Source organism: Onychostruthus taczanowskii, unplaced genomic scaffold (genome assembly GCF_017590055.1).
Source record: "Onychostruthus taczanowskii isolate IOZ18803 unplaced genomic scaffold, ASM1759005v1 scaffold49, whole genome shotgun sequence".
Taxonomy (NCBI): Eukaryota; Metazoa; Chordata; class Aves; order Passeriformes; family Passeridae; genus Onychostruthus; species Onychostruthus taczanowskii.
The window spans coordinates 2413367-2435453 of NW_024502458.1; the positions used below are offsets into that span (position 1 = coordinate 2413367).

The window sequence follows — 22087 nt, forward strand, 5'->3', positions numbered from 1 at the left end:
TACCAAAATATTATAGCATAATACAGAAATCTGAAAGAAAGGGGTCAAAGAAGCCGCTGACTTCCATGCACCAGTTAAAGAAAAAACCCCTCTTGCATAAAGAGAGCAGCAGCACAGAACAAGCACCCACTTGGCTACACCAACACATCTTTTCTGCTGTAGGAATTTTCAGTAATTATCCACCCAACATCATTCTACCATGTTTTAGCATCATACCAAACTGTAGTATTAAGCCGTCATGCAGGTTTGGGGAATTTCTTCTGCTGTACTAAACATTGCTGTGCTTGCTTTGAATACAATATTGTCAGTCTGATTTGTCTTTGTAGTAGATGCATCTTTAACAGTCACATTTAATCTGAAGTAAAAAAAAAAGTTCAGCAGCCCATACTGGGCTGTTGTCCAGTCAAAGTGACAAAAAAATACAAGGTTGTCATTAAACTGCATATATTCTAGAAAAGGGGGTTACTTTGCATTTAAATCACATTTAATACAAGACAAGTTGGTCTGAAACTGTGAACCGATTCTATTTAGAACAAAGTATGGCACAGATTCCCAATACCTATGGACACTGTAAATAACACATTTTTCTCTTTGCAATGATTATCAATTCGCCAAAAACAGTATAATAGTCAAAAGGGAAGGGTGAAGGAAAACAGATTTAGGAGAAGAAATAAAAAATGCCTAAGAAGTGAAAATAAATGACTTCTTTTGTAAGAAACTTTATTTAACTTCATTTTTAAAAATGCATTCTCTCCTCAGAACAAATGCCACCATTTAAAAAAAAAAAAAAAGACTGCAGTAGCACACACTTGCACTCAAAAGGAAACATGCAAAACTGATGGCTGAAGATTTTTTGCATAAAAATCGAAGACGTCAGGCAAAAGCTTGCCCCTGTGTACCTTTAGGGACCCCAGACCATGAACAGCTTTCAGTGCAATGTCTCTTGTTTCCAATTGGTGGGGAAACATATGGCAGGAGCTTGTCTTCTGACAGCTACACTCTCCCAGATGTTTGAAGCAAAAACAGTCTCAGGTATGTTTTAAAACATCATTGTTAAACTGTTGCAGGAAATACAAACAAAATTCAAGAAAATGTCAGAATCCAGTGAAGAAAAACTTTTGAGATCTACCCTGTGCCATACACTTCTTAAAAAAAAATTAGACAGAAAAACAAATTTTATTAATACACCCTCTTTAAATTTTTTATTTCTGAAAGCAGCTTTTTATGCAAATCAAAAGCAGTTCCTGAGTAACTGCAGTAAACAGTGTCTTTTAAATATATTTGCGCCTCAGCTCTTCCGTTTTGGTTCTTCCTTGTTTTTCTCCCCAGTTTTCAAGTTTAATCTCAGTTCTTTTTCAAAAATGTGCAAGTTCAGTTAGCATCGTTTCCAGAAGTCCACAGCTTGCAGGTCTTCCTGCAACAACTCTAAGATCTGCACATACCTAGGCTGTAGTCCTACCCTATTGCAGGCTTTGCTCTCAGACTGTACAGGATGTGCCCTCACGTCTTCTTCAGCATGCGCCGGGACTGCCACGTGTGGAACTTATTGTAGGCTGTCTGCAGCATCTCTTCTATATGACTTACCAACTGAAACAGGAAAAGGGAGAAAACAGTGTCCCAGCTGCTGGAAAACAGATCCCCTCCCCCTCCTTTCAGGTGCATTCTTCCTTTTATTCACTACCAGTAATCTTGCTAAAATCAGAGAAAGGACTTTGAGGCTCTCTTGCAAAATATCCATAGAGGGAGCAGTGCAGAGAGCTGCTGAACTGAAAGGTAAGGGGGAAGTGACACCTCATTGTGCTCTCTGTTCTGGTATTTAGTCTGTGACTGCTTCAAATCTGACATGGAGGGAGAGTTCTGAAGTTGTTCAAGTTCTGCTTCATGGTGGAAGTCAAAAATGAAATGTGACTTCCTCTTTCTGTTCTATCACTCCTGTAATTTCAGGTTACAGTTCTTGTCAGTTGCTGGCATCCCTCAGCAAATTGGACAGGGAGAGACGACAGCTTACCTGTGCACCCAATTTCCCTCTGCCCATTTCCCAGTCAACAAAAAAATTAAAGTGCCCTAGGATAAGAAGTAACAAAGCTATCATTCTCTCATAGTTAAGAATGAAATTATTAATGTGCACCCACATAATTAAACAGTACTTCCCCCTTACATTTGTGCTTAAATATTGTCTCCGAATCTTTTCTTGGAATGGGCAGAGTTTTGTAACCTGAAATCTTTCTAAGTTGCTCCTCATTTTCACAACCTGAGAGAGACAGAAACCAGTATTACAATACTGAAGAATTACAGAAAGACAGAAGTTTCATTTCCTTTAACAAACTGTTCTCCAACAAAACACCTTATAACTAATTCTGAGGGCTACTTCAACTTTGTGTAGTTTAAGGAAGGAAAGTTATTCCAATATCAGTCTCTAACACTTCTCTGTATTTTTGAGATAAGTGCAGTGTGCCACTGTGATTACCTCCTTAATAAACACTATAAAGAGATACAAGATATTCACAAAATACTTTTTGTTTCAAGCAAAGACTGGGTTTTCAGTCCACATTTTGCAGCAGACGTGCAAATGTATCTGAATGTAAATTTTAATCTTTGTTATCCACGTGAGGTCAAAGTAATACAAAAATAGTTACAATCATAGACCTGGCTGTAGACAAAACATCTGTCCTTGAAGGCAACTTAGTTCTCAAAAGCAATGTGTGTTCTGAAGGTATAACAGTGATTTTTGCAGTGGATAGAATAAGGGGAACTTGGTTGTGCTGTCACTGTGGAGGTTATTTCTTGGAGCTGGGGAAGGGAGGCTTTAGTTTTTGTGTTTTAAAGTGGAATGAGACCCCTGCAGCTGCAACTGAGCTGCCCATTCTGTTTGAAATTGGCTAACAGCTACTGCTCCTGAAGGGAGCTAACAGGCAGGCAGGGACAAGGATGATTTTAAGGAGTAGTACCAGCAGAACTGCTGAGAAAAATAAGGTTTCATGTTACTTTGTGACTTTCAGTTCTAGGGATGAGTAAGTACTGTACAAATTTGAGGCATGTGTATTAGTTCTACACTTCGGTAATGACAGCCATTATAAACCATGGTCATTCAAACCACATCATAACCAGGGGCCATAAGAGGAAGCTCTGCCTTACCTTTTCTTCTAGGAATGGCGTGTTAACAGGAAAGCAGGACCAGAAGTGTCGTAGCAGTTCCCCTACTGCCACGTACAAGTGTTTTAGTTCAGACTGAATGTCATTTGGCACCATCTCTGCAACAGGAAAAAGGGGTTCTTTACATCACTGAAACGATCCTATAAAAATGAGAACTAAGGCTAACGAAGGAGCTCGGCGATGTGCACTTCCACTACAGTCACACAATGACTGGCTGGCAGGGGACACTGAGGTGCCTCACAGCAATTAGATCAAGACTATCAGCAGCTGTTAGATCAGGTCACCTGCTATTTATGGCTCTATACTTGGAAGCTTATGTATTATTTAGGAAGATCCATGTCAGGCAAAGAATGGACACCAAACCTAATCCAGGATTAGAAGCAACATATTTGTATTGTTCTAACAGTGTGGCAGTGCTGCTGCTGGGCTGTCCTAACAGCACAGTGTTAAGAACTCTGTGGTGGATACTTCAAATTTCTCCCTCTGTCTTATGTTGGCAGTATGGTTACAGCATGTGGAAGATGAAAAATCCAGACAGGAAAAAAGAACTGTGTCCCAGGCATTCTTAAAGAATAAAGGGTGACAGGGTTCAAGAACAAGGAAAGAGCCACAGCTCTAAAACCCCAAACAAAAAGTACAAGTAGTCACTGAGGATGAGCACAGTGAACTGAACAGTGAATATCAAATTTTAGGATGAGGCTGTTAAAAAAAAAGTGGTGGTCAGGCTCAAAGAAGTGAAGTGTAGCACCCAATATGTCAATCAGGATGGGTAAGAAAGCATCACCACTGCTTGCTGATTGCTTTTATTTCAGTACCATAAAGAACTCATACTTGCTTTTTCAGCTGTCTGAATTATTTTCTGCTGCTTTTCAGACCAAGATAAACTGGAAAACTGTAATAACTCCTGAGAACAGGGATTCATCTGCTGTGAGATTAAAGAGACAGGAACTCAAACAGGCAGCAATACAACAATAGGGAAAGGGCTGGTTGAATGGAGGTGTGAGAAGGAGAGGCTGTCTGATTTGCCCTTGCAGCCTACAAGGAAGTTGTGTTTTTTTTTTACAGCAAGCTGTGAATCTTAAATGCAGGCTTCAAAAAGCCTAGTTTCAGATGATTATCTAGGCTTTGCTTCTTTAAGAGTTTTCACAGAGTATGTTGTATTCTACAATCCAGGGGAAAAAAAACCCCCAATGCTGAACAAGTAAAACCCCACATCTGTGAGACAATTTGGTCTCTCTCAGGTGTTTCCTTCACTACTTGTGTAAAATGTTGTCTTGTTCGCTTGCCTCAGCACTGGTGTAGCCATTACCACCCCCCATGGTAATGGCTGGTGCTTTTCTTTTGTTGCTGTAACACAGTACTACTCCTGCTACACATTTCCATACTTTCCTTTATCCCTGTAACATATTTTGAGGGAGAGATGAAACAGCAAGCCAGCTAGTGCTGTGCAATGCATCAGGATATGATTAAAGCATTAGACATCCCAAATCCTTACGGTTTATGGCTTGCTGGGTTCCACCCTGCATAAGTGCTCCTCCAGGTGACAGGACTGCAATAGTGCTGGCAGCATCACCACTTGAAAGAACCTGGAGAGAAAGGGAACAAATATTTCAGGTCACTTTTTCTTATAAATTATTTTAAAAATAAGATTAGTTGAACACATACATGGAAGTTCAGGTTCTGCTCTTTTCCAGAATTATGTGCTATAGCTTGTTTGCAGTGAAAACTCTCCAATTAATTATAACCTTTTCTCTGCCTGGACCTTGAACAGGCTGTGCACTTACTCTGAAATAAGACAGAGTATTACAATGCAGAAGTGTAGCAGAATTGTGGCTGCTTTACTTAAGGCCAAACTAGGTTTAAAACAGATAAGTTCAGATGCTGCCTGGGGAGATTTCCCACAGGGCTCTGCTGCCCTCCAGGTGCCAGCACAGAGCTTCTCTGCAGCTCACAGCACACTGACAGCCTAAGTGCATTTAGGAGCAAAAGACCAGTTCAATTAAAAACCTGCTCACTGTAACCTCCTAAGCTTCTCAGGGTGGATGAATACACTGGCCTGTGCATGACTGTCCTGCTTTACCACCTTACACCTTTACCATTTCCTCAAAAGAAAGCAGGAACAGAAGAACATAACTGAGCAATGACTCAGTTTCCTATAGTGTAGATTTTAAACATAACAGCTCAAAACGTATCACCTAAACCTGTAAAATAAATCAGTTAATAGAAATTTGACATAATTTAAGTTTACCATGAAAAATTGAAACCTCAGTAGACATGAGACTATAGAAAGCAAGATGCTAAGCTAAGATCAAGAGGGGCATTTTTAAAATATACTTCCATACCTGAGTTAGTTTGGGTACATATGCTTCCATTTCTTGTCTAATACTATTAAATGAATTAATTATATCCTGACTGGTTGCATATTGCTGTGATTGAATTGGAGTTGGACCATGGTAATACCTGTGAGGTGAGAAAAGGGAAGGGAAAAGTGTTAGGCCAGGCAGCAGTCCAAACTATCCCAACTCCACTTTTTTTGCCTGGGATTGGATTTTTCTTGTAATTCCATATATTTTCATATGTAACACATTTTTCCACTGAAAGCTGCAATGATGTGCTGAACTGTGAAAAGAGCTCTGTTAGGCTTTCACAGAAATTACATGTCAGGGTCATCCAGGATGGCTTAGAGAGACTTAACCCTCTGAAAAGTAAGATGGAATTTGGCAGGGGTGTTGGACTAGATGATCTCCAGATGTCCCTTCTTACCCCAACCACTATGAGAAATAAAACTACAAATTTAAGGGGAAACTGGCTCACGCAAAAGCTCATATTAGGTTTCTAAACTCAGTTGTAACACACCTGAGTGTGGCACAGTAGGGACTAAATCAGCTGGTCTTGTGTGGGCTGTGATAAAGGCCCTGATAAACTGGCTTTGCTGAAATAGCTGTGCATTATTTTAACTTACCTATCAGACTTCTTTAAGTTTAGTGCAATAGTTTTAACGCTATTATTCTTTGATAAATCTTCGTATTCAATGGCCTCCTGCAGTTTTACCTAAAATTACCAAATAATGATACATGTTACTAATGAAGGCGCAAGTCCATACATCCAGTGCTTTCTTCTGGTGCATCAAGTTTGAGCTGAAAGGTTACTAAAACCTAAAAGAAAACCCATGGAATGACTCATGCCTACCCGCCAGAGGGAGCGATGCCCAGTGTTGTTCAGGATGGGCCATTTGGAGGACTTGGCACCTTTGCTTTTTCTCTAGATTCTGCTAAAATTAGGCAGTCCCTGCCACTTCCAAAATGTGTTCCAGATTAGCAGAAATACTAATGATTTAATAGCTGGTGCACAGGAGTCTAAGACTAAAACCACAGTAATTACCCCAAGCTATCTGGTGACAGCAGAGCTCTGGAGTATTAGCAGTGAGAGCTAACAGCACAGTGATACCAGACTTTGTACAACTAGAAAACTATTTCTGAAGTCTCCATTCTCCTGCTACTCTTTCACTCTCCTTTTCATCACACTTCTTCTAGTCTTGCTATATAATTTTCTACTCAGCAAAACTTGCAGCTTTTGAGGAAAGTCAAAGACTACCCCAACATTTACCAACACATGTATTCTACAAGGTTTTCTCCCAACACAACCAAGTTTTGATTCTCTGGTGCTTTCTGTTTAGGCTGTCAGCTCCAGGAAGAGTATTCAATTCAGTTTTATAGCAATTACGGTACTCTCTTCCACTCTGTGAGCTGCTCTGGTTAGTCTAGAGCACGCTGTTGCCCTGTATTTCATTGCACCAGGTGTCACTACACTCAGTTCAACCTCACTCCAGCTTCTGACTAAGATGAAGGCTGTCATGTGCCAGTTTCATCATCCCCTCCACAAGCAACACACTTGACAGGTTAATCTTGGGGCTTGAACACCAATATCCTTTTCTGATGGATGTTCTCTAGAAGTTTTCAGGCATTTGAAAGAAAAACAAGAGGAAGAGGGCCAAAAATAGGACTGAAGCAAATGGAAAGAACCAGATTTCTGAGTCCAGTCTGAAGTATCTTAGAATTTTTTTTGCTTTCATTGGGCACTACTGAAGAGATAAACAGCACAATTCTTCAATATGTGACTTATTTGTGTTTACTAACACATGTAACAAGGCTTCTTACAGGCTGTCAGGTTGTTATTCTATGTACTTCTAAACAAGGCTAAAAAAGTTTTACTTCAGATGTGTCATAAACCAAGTAAGGAACTTTCAGCAATTTTTTGAGAGACAGAGCTTCCAGTTCCATTCAGTTAGAACCACATCAGCTAACTTTATACCTTTTTCAGTGGTGGCTGAAAGAAATCTGAATCCCTGGAGTTTCCATCCGTACTGCTGGTCTCACTGTAATGGTCATTTTGTGCTTCTCTTAAAATAGAGAAACAGCATTAAGAAGAATTCACCTCACAGGAAACTTAAGATACAAGCTAGAGACAAAGTAAATACATCTGTTTCAAAAACTTCATACGCATGTTCACATACTTTTCTCCCCTTATGAATTCATTTCTAGCAGCTGGTGTAGACAGAAGGAACCAACTCCTCATATTAACCCTGTTTGTCACAGGGGACATTCAACAGCAGGGAAAGGTGCTGGTCCCTCTCTTCAGAAATAGCAGCATGCCAACAGTGCATGTGGGACACAGCAAAATCATGGCTAAACTAGACACTTTGTATATACAGTTATGCAACCAGGTATTAGCAGAGCTCTGGGAGCCCTGCAGCACAACTGTTCCAGGAGACCTATCCTGTTGTGCCTTTCTGAACTGAGAAACAGAAACACACTTTGCCCAGAAGAGATTGCTTAAGGTGCAGGGTTCAATTTGTGCAAAACAGAAGAACACTGTGAGGGAGCCCAGCTAAACAGAAGCAAGTATTAAGTAAGACCTCTCACAGTTAAGGTCTGTAGGATTTGGGTAGAGTATTAATCCTTGCTGGTTGTCCATAAAGCAGCCGTAGAGCAGATGACCTGACAGGTGGTTTTGGTCAGGGTACTGCACCTGAGGAGTCTTTCATCTGATGCACCTATGCCACACTGCAGGAAGCCCCAGCAGGCCTGCTCCTGGAAGGCAGGAAATAGGAACTCCCTGCACCAGACCTCACCTCCACTACTTCTGCTGCCTTCAGCAGGCCTAGACATCTAAGGCATACCCATACTTTTCTTTTTAATCTGCTTTATATAATAACTCAGTTCAAATCAGCAGTGACAATTTCAAACAGCTCTGAAAAACTTCTATAAAGTAAAATGAAACCTAAAGCTATTTTCATTTTTAGAGGAAAATAATTCATTCATAAAAAATTGAAAGAAAAGGTTGTATGAATAAGTGAAGATGTGCTTTTTTTTTTGGAAATTCCTTAAAATTTACTGCAAAAATCTATTACACAACTCTGAAACTTACTGTTTCCTGAGGCCAGCTGCAAGGACCATGGCACTATGATGATTAAAGCGTTTTATGATGGCAGCATTGCTGCTTTCTCTAGCAGACTTTGAAGCATTTGATGTAGAGGCCACAGAAGCAACACCATAGCCCTACGAAGAAAACAACATTAATTCCCTCTTGGCCCCCAGAGCAGCAGGACAATTCTGTTTTCCCTTGAGTCAGGAAGCCACCTCCTCTGCATCACCATCATCCAGAGAATCGTTTTCCTACTTTTACCCCACCATCTCCTTACGTACTTTGAAAAATCTCCAGTGATTATTTTGTTCTGCTAGCACTTGGCAATTTAGAGGTGTCAGAGAGAAGGTAGTAAGTCTTATACAGGTAATTTTATGGACCATTATATAAGTAAAAACAGAACTAGCTTAAAAAAAAAAATAAGGACCACCTGTGCAAAGTAGGCATTGATGGCAAGGAAGACAGCAATTGTTTTACTGACTGCTTTTTAACATCTAGTGGGACACCAGCAGCCTACAGGCTAAAATATACCTGTCAGGAGGATGTGATACCACTAGAAAATTCAAAAAACTTCAAACCTTAAAATGCTAGCAGAGTTCCCCACTTGCCAGGTGTCACTTTACCCCATGGGCAGTTTCATGCTTGCTGTCAATCAGCCTCAAAAGCAAATCAGGGCAGTTTGCAGAGCACTTCAAACACACTTATCCTAAACTCATGGTCCAGTTTCAGGCTGCTAGCTTTGGACAACTCCCACAAAAAAGAAAATAAAAAAAATACCACAAAAAACCTTAAAAATGCAGCATCATTATTAACTACAACTGAACAGTTTCAGTTACATCAATTGCAGAAAAGGACATCTCTGTGTTACTTCACATCATGGTGCATCATTGATATAAAAATTAACTTGTTTTTGGAGGCAGGTAATAATTCAAGTTAGTTGTAATTTTAGCAAAAAAGGTATTTGAAGCTAAACAAAGAACACTGTATAAAGTGTCCTTCAGTTAGACCGAATGAAGTAGCAGAGTTCAATGTAAGAACAAATCAAAGACTTTCTCCTGGTTTGTGCTACTCTTCTGTACATTGTCACAGACTTTAAAATGGAGGAAAAAATGAAAGAGTTCACTTTAGACTAAAAAGCCAAATGAAACAGTCATTCTTTAAAGGGAAGTCCTCTATTTACACCCTGCACACTAAGGCAGATGTGACCACACAGGTCCATGAGCACAGTCTCCATTTCCCTTCACACACACAACAGTAGCAATTGTTGAGTACCCAACCATTGCAACTGTCTAGTCAGGGATTTGTTTTAGAATTAGCATCTGTACTGGTTTTAAAAGAAAGATCCACTTAAATTTCATTGAGGAAGAGGTATGGTTTTCTTTTGGATTTTTATTTTGTTTTCTGCTTTGTTTCCCTAAATACTTACTTCATCTAATGTTTTATCTTCCAAAGCTGTTAAATCTATCAGAGGGTTTTTCACTCCTTGAGACACCATTGCTTTTAACCCTGTGTGAAACAAATTTTAAAAAATCATGAAAAACTGTATCTAAACAAAGAGCACAACTATGGGATCATTAGGTTATATTTAATCTTTAAAAGAAGACAGAGGTTCTGCACAGGCCCAAATAACACTGGGACTAAAACTTTAAACCCTTTTTAAAGTTCCATTTAAAATAAGCAATAAATGTGGGAAGTTACTCCACAACATCTTCCTACTAATTAGCCCAGTTTTCACCAACTTCTACACATCACTGAACACTGATTAAAAAAATTGAGATGCAGTTATAGTAGTGGGAACTGGGAAGCCAAAATTGCATTTATTCTAATTTTGGCACTGTTCTGCTGCCCTGCCTGGTTAGTATGACACTTTATATCTGGTGAGAGCTTTGACTTGTGAAGGGTTTTGCATTCCTAATAGAAGGCTTTCAATACATATTACGGAATGGTGGTAAGTGATCCAAGCTCTCCACATTTCTGTATCATCACAAACCTATCTCAAAAGTTCATAAAAAACTTGAGTCAGATAATATTTTAGAATTTCAGATTAAAAAGACTGACAAGAGAACAAGGATGATTTTTTTTTCCCTCTGGAAAATCTGGACTAAATAGGAATCTCATTTACTAAAACCCCATCCATAACAAAAGCTGTACCTGTTGTAAATTGTGCACACACCACAAAACAAAACCTATTGCACACACAGAATTATTCCATAGTAACTGATGGCACATAGTCAATCTACAAGGATAGCATGCTATGGAATTTGTAGTAAAGCTTGCTTCTAGTGCTGCCGCTTTCCAAAGGCTAATTCGTTCTAAGAAATGCTCTCACTATGAAACATGCTCAGAATGGCAAAGCTGTAGCTAACTTGCCATGACCATCTGTAGTTTTCAGAGACAACCAGCTTACCTTTCTCATCCAGTTTGGCACATTCTGCAAAGAGGTCTTTTGAGCCTGTATTGAGCCTGTCCCGATGAAAATAATGAGACTGAAAAAATCGTGTCCAGAATTCCCTCTCAGTCATGTTATGTGGAACATTTTCTGCATATTTCATTTTTACTGTGAACAAAACCCAGAACAATTACAAACTGTTTCACAAATGTTAACATGGTATTTTATATCACCATTTCCTTGATGGCTTCCTTGCTTTCAGGCTGCCTCCATTCACTCCCATTAAATGGAAGGGACTGCAGTAGTTAAGCATGAGTAAACAGGCACTCATTTATGCCTATAAAACTTTGAAAAGTACAGGTAACAGTGGCCTGAACACTCCTGAATTACCCCCACACTAGGGGCCAAAATGAATCAGTGCCAGTGTTCATTACAGTGGATGGGAAATGATGGAAACAGGTTATTTTTCCTCCCAAAAGTGATTTAATGAAAAATAACAATAAACTGGAACACTAAGTAGGAGAGTGTCATGGAAATCAAACATTTACTCACAATTTAATAAACAAGAAGTCAACACAAGTGAAAACGTTTTCATTTAATAAAATCTCAGATGAACATTTTAGTTTTTCTACAGTAAGATAGCAAAAAGACCAATCTTAAATGGATGTGTTTGGTATGTAAAACACTGCTCTTACCTGCAGGGTATGTCCGAAATATGGATTCAATAATATCCGAAGTCAAGTTGTACCTCAGCCCGTTGCAGCCGTCTGTCTGAGGCCGTACATCAGCCTGAGAAAAAGCACACAGGGGAAAAAATAGTCATGTCTGGATGCTTTCTCTAACTGGAGAAGGAAAAGAACTGGCATCTTGCAAGCAAGGCCTGCTGCAGGTAAAATAATCTTCTTCCTCCAGCAATCCATAATGTATTTGATTGTACGTAGGTATTTTAGAATGTGGAATGAACAAGCAAACATGAATTACTTTATTATACTTGCCATTTAAGGGATGATTTAACAAGCAGACTGCAGGCTTTAGAAAGCAAAGCGCACTCCATTGGTGAAAACAAGGTATGTTTAATTAATTTATGCTTATCCTTGTGTCAAAGTAAAAATAAGCATACTGTATATGCCTCATGTTTTATTGTTCACTCAACAATTCACCTAGTGAATGATCAGTGGCTAGTGAGAAGTGACAAAAAAGGATTTTTGACTTATTCCCTTATAGTACAAGTATATATAGTTGTACACTAAAAACATCTTAGTATAACTGATAAGTAACACTGAATTTAAAGCTTGAGGATTAGCCTTAGTCAGAACTTTGAACTTAGATCTCAGTGATCTCTTTAGGAAGCTCTGGAAGAGGCAAGTGCTCTGTCCAGTTTTCAGGAACAGGAAAAGTACATGATTGTACAGGCTGCTGCCTTTTCCTCCTTTTCCTGTGTACCTCAAGTCTGGCTTTTGTACCATCTTCTTCCTAGGCTAACACGCATTCTGAGCAGAGCCAGTCAGATTTAACTTGAATTAGGACACACAAATATGTAAGATATCTTTTTCACAAATGCAGAGAACACAAACATAACCAGTTGGTTTAAGAACGCTTCAATTTTGAAGGTTTGGTGGATTTACTTTTCACTGTGGTCTCTTTTTTTTAACATTAAGATGTAAGAATAATGGGAGACAGGAAATCAGAGCAATCAAATTTGTTTGGCAACTGATTCAGGTATTTCCAGAGGGGCCGGGGGGAACCCAAATGGTTGTATAGCAGCCAAATTAAAAGAATTCCTACCTCCTCTTCCCCTCCCAAATCCACTGTGTGCACAGTCATTACAAAGGTGGAAGTGGGATTCCATCTAGAGTCCCATCTGTGAATTTTGTAGCAGAAGCAGAAACATGTCTCTGTGTGAGCAATCTGATGTTGTACCTAGATTACTTTTAGATTGCACTGAATTTACTGAAGCACAGGTTCTACAAATGGGTAAAATAACTGAAAGTTAGAGAAAAAGAGAGAGAAAATGAGCTTCCAGATACACAAGTTGTTCTTCAAGTAGCTGAAAGCATGTACTGGTTTAAAAAACTGATGAGGGAATAAAACCCTTATGTGGAAAGGTTCATTTATGCATGTCAGTGCTGTCACAGATACACTCTTTAATTTATTGAGCTCATACATTTTAATCTAGTGACCATATATTCACATCACTCCTATTTTACAGAAGGCAGAGCAGCAGTACAAAAACCATCTGCCTATTGGCAATTTAAAGTTCAAACTGGGCATCTTAAACTGACAAAATGTTGACGTTCCAGATTAGCAGGAAACCTTTTTTTTTTTCCTCCTTTACACTTGGACTAGCAGAGAGATGTTGAGGAACTAGGAAAGTACAACATTCATGAACATGGTAATAAAGTGCATGAGCAGAACTCTCACCAATTTGTTTGCTCTAAAATCCTGTAAGTTAAAAGTTCAACGTACCAGGAATGCTGCAGAGATGCCCACATCCTGCTTGTTAGGTGCTGCAGAATTATCCCCTGCATTCAGGCTTAAACGGTTGGCCCAGAATTCTTCAGCACTGATTACTTGGCTCACAACGAGGTCTTTATAGAGCTGAAACAAAACGGGATCTTCTTGCAGCATTCTGGTAAAAGAATGTATTGAATAGAATTGAAACACTGCAGAATAAATCACTAGTATTTCCACAACTAACACAAGTTCACAAAAGGAACAGAAACCAACTTTTCTTTCAAAATGCTGTGCATTTCTTAACAGGACTGTGTAAACAACCAATGTCAATAGCACTGCTTGTCTGAAAAGACTTAAGAAATGGATGTTAACACCAAAAGTTAGAAAACAGTAATGCCTAAGAAAAAGTTAATGTGGGATTCATGTCTTGTCCTAAAATATTCTGTGGTGCTTTTGTGTCTTTGCAGACCAGGAGTGGAATCTCCTGAACTGTAAAAGCACAAAGAATATTCTTGCTGTTCCATAACAGAAGTATGATGAGGGATAAAAAAAAGATTTCAGCACTGTCCAATTCTTGGTTTAAGATCTTAAAATTCAGTAGCTACAGATCTCTATTCTAATGCAAGAGTATAGATCACAAAATATGTATGGGACAAGATCCCTTAAAACACATTACCCCAATGGTTGTTCATTTATGTTTCTGTGGTAGCAGTAGGATCTTCATCCCTTAATCAGACATAGCACAAGTGTGAGACACATTCCGTGTCACTACTTCCACCAGGGAGCAATGTTTACAAAAGTTATCATCCACATATCAGGTATCACTACCCAAAATGCAAAGACTTTGCACCTGAATCTTCACTCATGCTTAAGCAGCTGTTTTTACAGCTGTGTACCATACTGGAAACCCACTGGGCTATTTTCAGGGAAGCATGCATGTGTGTTCATGTTCTGCCAATTACCTCACCAGCCTTTAGCACGTACCTCAGAGTCTTGATCAATTGCAAACAATGAAAAAAACCCAGTCTTATGGATACATGGTCTAGGGATGAACGTGGATAAACTGCAGTCTGGACAGAATGAAAGCCTTTAGCTGCTTTAAGGACAAAGTAGGATGAGGTGGAAGTGAAAGCTTTGTGACAGGATTATTATGTTGTAACCAGCAGGGTTTCTCCAGTTTTTCTTACTGTTGCAAGTATGGAGTAATGGCAATTCTTACAAATTAGTGCAGCTGAAAGCAGTCTGTTATTCTTGTTATTTCATCAAAGCTTGGAATTTTGGTACGTACTCAACTCCCACATATCAAAAACTGAAGGAAGTGCCATGGGGACTCTGGATGCAGTACCCCTCCCACAACAGGCTGGATCTTTTCTGCCTTATCTGTTGCAATTAAGCTAATGAAGCCCCATCACCAGACTTGGGCTTCTAAGAGAATAAACTATGGCCGAGTAGGTGCAGGAATTCTAGCTTTTCTGTAACTAGAAAAGCTCCTGATACTTCATGGTGTGATGCTGTAAGCTCCATTTAAGGAGGCAAAGATTCAGAGCTAAGACTGCCTGTGTTCTCGGCACCAATACTGTCAGAAAAAAGGCACATAGCATAAAGAAACAAGTACGGGAACAGTGCCAGTGCAGGCTGCACTGCTGCAGACCCTAGTGGTTGCTGCAGTACTGGAACCAGTTAATCCTGATTGTGTCACAGCTCCAGCACAAGGGCTCTTGCCCTTCTGCTGGGAAATCTCCTTGTTAAGATCCAGTCTGTCTCTTGAGGCAATGCTCTCACGTTTTGAAAAATCTGTGTTCAGAGCTAGAAGAGCCTTTGGAAATGGAAGCCATAGACACAGGATTCACAGCAGACACTAAAATGAAGTGAAACTTGTCAGGGCAGATGTAGAGAAGAGAGTCTGTGGCCACAGGGATTGCATTAACACAAACATTTTAAAGGAACGGAAATGTATCTCAAGAGCCCATGTGGGAAAAGGACTTAGATCCTCAATATCTTCTCAAACAATTTCTTAGACTAAACATCCTGTATGCCAAATAACAAACTGCAGCCTCTCAAGTGAGATGCATGAAAATACCTAACAATTTAGTAGTCTATAAAACATCGGGAAAGATTTGAGGGGCAAATGAGGCTTTATGGGGAGGAAAAAAAAAACCACCAGGCTCCACAAAATTTCTGGAAAAGGAAAAAAAAAAATCTTTCAAGCAGCTTTTCTAACTAATACACATATATTTAAGAAGAGTAAAGAGACAGGCTGCCAGCTGGGTGCTCTCCTCTCATAGCTATGGATAAGAAAGACTGGGTGGCAGCCAGACTGGCTGCCTTTACACCTCAAGAACGTGTCACTAAGCACACAAGCGTAGTCTCAACATCTGACAGTTATGCAAGTCTCAAGGCACTACCTTGAAATTGAAAGCAGGGAGATTTTTACTAGGGAAACAAATGCTGTATCACTCATGATGTTGAAATAACAACAACTGTTAACAGAAATACACAATAGTTAGCTAACAGAAGAAAAGAAAATGAACAGATTTTTATGCTGCTATCCCTTTACCTGTTCTTCTCCTCAAGCTCTTTATTAGCTTTCCTTTTGAACTTGGGCAAGAGCTGTTGAAGAAGATCCTTGACCGCATCTCGCTCCTTCACTGCTGTGCTTTCATTGGAGAAGTGGAAGTTGGTTGTGTCCCCTGCATGCAATACCAGCTGCAGCTGAATTTTAGCTTTACCTTCTGGACTGATTTTCTGGCCTAGATTGCAGAGAGACAGACAGCAAGCTTATACAAGAAACTGCCTTCCCTAGAGTATTTGCTCATAAGCAGTTATTCTCATCATCCAATTAAATACCATTATCCTGCGTGTGAATTGCAGCTGTGAAAATGGAACAGTCAGTCTTCCCCTTGAATTAGTTTCAACCCTGCACCTTGTTCACTCTAAAATACAAGACACAGACAGTAGCAGCCTGTTGCTTAATATCCTTCAGCTCCTGCTCAGGAGTCCTGATTCATCTTTGCATTGCCCACAGCATCCATTAGAAAACGGCTACAAATGAGGCTGTCATCACCTGGACACTTTAACCTGGAAGCAATCCAGGCTGCTGCTGAAAGGTGACCTCATTCCCCCTTTCCACTTCCTCCTGCTGCATTACTTGTTTGATCGCTGGTGTTTGTGCAGCAAGCTGAACCAAGGAAGTGATCCAGTGAAAGGCACCCCCTTTTGTTTTTCCAGCTGGCCCAGCTCCTGCAGAAGGACAGTGGCAGGAAAGCAGACGTAGGGTGGGTAGGAGCACATCTGGATCCCAGTTTCCAGTGGTGAGCTAAGTGCAGTTAGCCACTAGTGCTCCCCAAGTTAATCACCAGTGCCTCCAAGGTACTACTACAACCTCATGACTCATAAGAAGAGTCTAATTCCTGCTTCCATCCTCATAACCAGAGGGAAGCCTATATTATGGACTGCTGTGCTATAGTGACTTTAGTGAAGCACTGCAAATGGCACTAATCTAACTTTTAATGTCAGCCCTTTCGCTAAAGCAAGTGGGAGACAGGAACCATATATCAACACTAAATCACCTTCTCTATTGCAAATTTACAAAACATCCCAAATTTTTTTATTTCAGATGACAAAAAGCACATCTTTCATCTAAGTTAAAAATACTTCAGTGCCTATACATGTACATATTTAAAATACAAGGTGCTTAAGTGTAAGTTGATAGCTGAATAAAACCTTCACAAGATTATTATAGGTGAGCAGGGCTTTTAAACTTATCACTTTCATATTTAAGAAAATATCATCTTAGTTCTGATTCATCACACACTTTTGACCGTGCTGCAGTGCTTGTATGTCACTTTAAACAGCAATAATCACTAAACCATTACCAAGTGACACACACAACTCGCTTTTTATTCCTTCTTTGGCATTAGAGCACATGAAATATGAGCACTAATTGGAGCCAGAAAGGCAGCATGCTATAGACATCTACTGTTTAGTTTTGACTTGCAAGTACTCTGCTGTTGCAACAGCAAATTCAGAATGATACCAGCTAGGCCAAACTACAGAAGCTGACACTTCTGAAGCTATGGTCTGTTGGAAGAAAATAAAACTGAGTTCATTTTATATGAAAATCGAAACAGCTTTAGATACTGTTAACAGATGACATGCCAGATAGTTTCTGTGTTAGACTGAAAATCCTATATGCTTCCTTGATCCTCCTCCCACCCTTCCCTCTACAAGCATATGGCATAGATTATTTTTCTGTTCAATTTACTGCAGAAGTTTATCAAAGTTAATAGTAAATGCAGCAGATCTAAGTTAGACATCTGGAGACTACAGAAGTTGTGTCCTAGCATCCTTAAGCTGGTGATACTTTACCACAGTCCTGATCTCTGCTGCTACAGAGTAGCCTGGCCACCTTCCTGAGGCAGCAACACCTAGCATTCCACGCACAGCAGGTGAGCTTCGTGTGATTTAGCACCGGTGGCAGTGGTGCTGAGGGCTCACTCACATTTGATGTCCGCATACATGTGGCTGACGGTGAAGCGGTCCTTGCCCTCGGGCGCCCAGGCAATGCGCTCGGCCATCAGGTACAGGGCCCCATCCTGCTTCTTCTGACGCACCTTCTTCACTATCAGCAACACTTCTTCAGATGAGGTTGCCATTGTGGCTACAATGAGCTGTTTAAAACATAGAGTTGAGCTGATTAGCTGTGCTGTAACTCTTTCACTACTCCTATCTGTATTAAAGTATTGCGGCCCATGTTTACTTGTTCATGCCTATATCATTTTGGGAGTATTTCAGATAAATGTGCTCCCCTCTTTCAGTACAATCAGCAAATTTATTTAAACAAAATACTCCCACCTGCCTAAAAAATTAATCTCACTATATTGCTGATACTGCTTTTGCTCCACTAAAAGATCCACAAATCTTACATTTAAACTGATAACTAAATTTTCCTTTTACTGGTTTGTCTAGTTCAGAAGAATACTGAAGCTAAGCAATGACAAATTCCAAATCTTCCCTGGCACTGGCAGCAATTCCCTTCTTCAAGTGGGAATGGCAGATGCTAAGTCATTTCAGAAAAGGGGAGGACACAAGGTATGTGAAAAGTCATGGATTTTCAGTTCACTGTGCTAAAGATAAGGTGGCCCAGTAAGACTCAGGTGTTCTTATTGTGGTGGGTTTTGCCCAAGGCTTGAACAATGTTTTGTACACTTGACTGCAGCTGGCCAGTCCCTCTCCTCCAAAGTCTGAGGAACTAATGTTACATGTACTGCAGCACAATGATAATTCTGTCAGCAGTCTCAAACCAACAAGACTTTGGATACTTGCTGCATTGTTCTCCCCAGCAGTCACTATCGTGCCTCTCTCCAGGTTCACCCTACAGCCTTAAATTTTTCAAGACATAAAGGATATGGTGAGTATTGCACTCTGTCAAACTTACTGTTGGTACACTTATCAAAAATGTACATCTTTACTGAAAATTCTTAGTATGTCCAGTTGCTGTATTTTGTGTATCACAAACTTTACTACTGATATGCAAAATAATGTTTTTCCAATGCTAACGTGGATGTTGCATGTGCTTCAGAATGCTTGTAATATTTGCTGGGATGCATGCTGAAGTTCAGATTGTAACCTGTATCTGCTATCACACTACTAGCAGGTATCAAAAAGTGGTAGTTCTAAGCATTCAAATTCACATACTTTTTTTTCTTAAAAAAACCTAGCAAAATAACAGAACACCAACCAGCAGCAAGATAAGACATTTTATTCTGACAATTTGGACAGTAGCACACCATTCTCTTCAGAAGTCTTACAAGCTCCTGTGCAATGAGTTAAGTAACACACTAGATGGAAAGATGAAATGGCAAAAGGGCTCTGCACTTACACTTTGCTCCTTCACCATTCCAGCCATCCAAGGCTTTGCTAAAGAGTTCAGTCATGCTGAGCTGAATGTGGGGTTTCACATCAGCACCACTGCAGCAGTCACTAGAACACGCTGTGCCACATTCAGAGCATCCTTGGTAATACTTCTTCCTCAAAGAAAACTGCATGGCATGATTTCAGGACTGTTCCCTAGCATAATCCATTACAGTCTCCCAGCAGCATTATTCCCTTTCAGTGCTATTCACACAACCATTTTATGTAGTTTCCTGTTGCGGGTCTGCAGCCTCACAGGCACCTTATCCTTACTGGAAAAAGGCAGCTGGCCACAGACTCTCAGAAACTGGAAACCTCACCATGCAAGACTAGGGATTTGATATTTTTCTCCCTTTGTTACTTTATAGTCCTTTAAGGTCATTATTATCCAATGCAATGGAGGCAAAGCCACAGAACACAAAGGAATTCAACCTGTACAGAACAGCAAGAAAAAGGAAAGCATTTCCACAGTCAGGCTCATTCTGGTGCCAGCTGCTCTGCTTTTCTGCCACACCATTTCACCTACCTACACCCAGTCTTTCAACTACAGAAGCAAAGAATCAGCAGCTACCAGCTTCTCCTTTAGATCCCTTCTAGTACCCTGCAGTGTGCAATCTGTGAGAGCACAATTATCCCGCAAGTGGCTCATTCCACCTTCTGGGAGGGTGAGCACATGGCTCATGCTGTTCTTCTTTCTGTCACTGCTGTACTTCCTTTTTCCTGCAGTAATTTACAGTGGCAGTGGGATGATACAACTCACAAGCACAGTAAGCGTTACCCAAAATGGAGAAAACCCTGAGCTGTCTTTTGAACAGTACCTCAGAAAGAATAAAAAAAGCTATTAATAACAGGGATTTAGGAAGGTTACAGTCTGTCACTAATAGAAACAAAATGGCTTCGTGTTACAAGAAGTACAGGAAAAATTCTAAAATAGGAATCTTACTTCAAGATTTCATTCCCTGTCTCCTACAGGGAAGGCTACATCCTTGCTAAGCAAAGCACACACAGCTCAGCTTTTTTTTTTTTTGGGCATGTTAGACTTACTATGCAGCAGAGAGCCATCAATGATGTACTTGTGCCTGCCCAAATGGCATAACCTCTACATTTAACATCTGAATCTGCCAGGAATCAGTACTATGGATGATGACACTGCTGCTGTGCAGGGCAAGAACTGCCACATGCACACAGAGAAATGCTGCTATTTTGTGGCTTTAAGTGATAATTTTAACCTGCTACAGCATTAGTGTTCTTCAGCAGCTGGTTCAAGTATCTTGCAGAATAGGAAGGTCAGACAATTTGTTTTAAAATCCCTAGCAACAGAGCTTGGTCAACAGTTCTAAAAGCACTTGGATCAACCTGAAGCCCTAACAATGAGGTACAACTTGTCATCAGGCCTGTCTTGGGGATGTCAATTTCGGCTGCAGTTTACAATAGGCAAGGTCTATCAGGAAGCTTCAGTGTTGGCATAGACCAAAAGAAATGCTCTGTGTGCTTACCCACCTACAAGCCCTCCCCTCCCAGCTCAGTGGGAGCAAACAGCTTCTGGAAATACCGTCAAATTCCAACAGCTATCTTTCCTCCATTGTGGGGAATCTTCCTAACCAGTCTTATCTTAAGATACAGTACCTCTCATTTGTGTTTTTTACAACACCTGTTCTGAACATTCTCCATTACCAGCACTTCACTCCAGTGTCTTTCCATATGGTAATGCCGAGCTCTGAGCAGAAATAAAGGAAATGTTTGCAGGCTTTAATATTCCTGACTTGGCCAGGGTGGGCACGGGCTGGCAGGCAAGCTCTGACAGATCAATGCAGGCCTTTCTGCTGCTGGGCTTCCGCTCCCCGCAGGCAACAGCAGAATCATGGAATGTCTGTGCCAATGGCCCAGCCTGACCCGCAGCGGCACAGGGACGCTGCCAGCTCCGGGAGCGGGCCGAGCGCTCACCCGCGGGGCGGCAGCGATCTGTCAGCGGGATGGAGAAGCGGCAGCAGCGCCGCTCGTCCCGGGCACGTCGCGGGGGATGCACGGTCCTGAGGGGCCAGCCCGGCCTTCCCCCGATCCGCATCACCACGCTCCGGGAGGGATGTCACCCTGCCACGAGACGGGCCCGAGGACACCCGCACGGTCCCGGCGGGGAAGGCGCTGCCCCGGCACCTCTTTGTCTGCCGCCCGCGCCGGGGCGAAGCCCGGTGCCCCCGGCAGCGGTGCCGCCGGCGCAGCGCTGCCGTCTCCCCGCCACCCCCCGGGGAGCGCGGATCGGCGGTGCCGCCGCCCCTTTCGTCCCTTCCCTCACCGCAGCTCCGGCCCGGCCACCGTCACACGCCCGCCGGGCAGGAAGGAAGCGCGGGAGGCCAAAGGCCGCCGCGGCACCAACGCGACGCGGTCCCGCCGCCCCCGGGGACGGATCGTCGGGGCAGCGCGGCCTGCCCCGCGCCGCCGTTCCCCCGCGCCCCGCGCCGGCGGCTCTTACCGTGCGGGCTGCGCCGGGAGCTGCTCCGAGTGCGGGCGGCGCTAAGGGGGTCGGGCCGCGGGGCGCCGGGGGTGGGGCCCGCACCACGTGACAGGGGAGCGGCTCCGAAGCCGCGCGTCCCCGACGGTCACGTGGCGCCCGCGCCCCTCCCGGCCCCCGCCCCGGTCACGTGGCGGCCGCTCCCCCGTCGCCATGACGGCGGCGGGCGGAGGGGGCAGTTACGCGGCAGTGAAACGGTACCGCCGCCGCCGCACAGTGGAGGTGGCAGTACAGGAACGGCCCCG

General features: G+C 41.8%; 1 protein-coding gene across 9 annotated transcripts; it reads right to left on the bottom strand.

Moving 5' to 3' along the window:
* Positions 1 to 705: 705 nt before the first annotated feature.
* GTF2H1 (general transcription factor IIH subunit 1) lies at positions 706 to 22049 on the bottom strand. 9 transcript variants are annotated; one of them, XM_041414998.1, is made up of 16 exons: positions 19302 to 21228; positions 17922 to 18090; positions 15978 to 16170; positions 13433 to 13595; positions 11662 to 11755; positions 10985 to 11134; positions 10004 to 10083; positions 8581 to 8711; positions 7465 to 7552; positions 6116 to 6204; positions 5496 to 5613; positions 4649 to 4739; positions 3136 to 3251; positions 2159 to 2251; positions 2009 to 2064; positions 1461 to 1587 (listed from the first exon to the last, which is right to left on the bottom strand). In XM_041414998.1, the coding sequence occupies exons 1-16, from the start codon at positions 19326 to 19328 to the stop codon at positions 1581 to 1583; spliced, it is 1665 nt and encodes a 554-aa protein (XP_041270932.1). In that variant the 5' UTR covers positions 19329 to 21228; the 3' UTR covers positions 1461 to 1580. The 9 variants fall into 9 exon arrangements, with proteins under 9 accessions (XP_041270933.1, XP_041270935.1, XP_041270931.1 ...); XM_041414999.1 differs by lacking the exons at positions 2009 to 2064; positions 19302 to 21228 and adding an exon at positions 21804 to 22049 and having other exon boundaries at positions 706 to 1587; XM_041415001.1 differs by lacking the exons at positions 2009 to 2064; positions 19302 to 21228 and adding an exon at positions 21278 to 21415 and having other exon boundaries at positions 706 to 1587.
* Between the last annotated feature and the right edge of the window lie 38 nt (positions 22050 to 22087).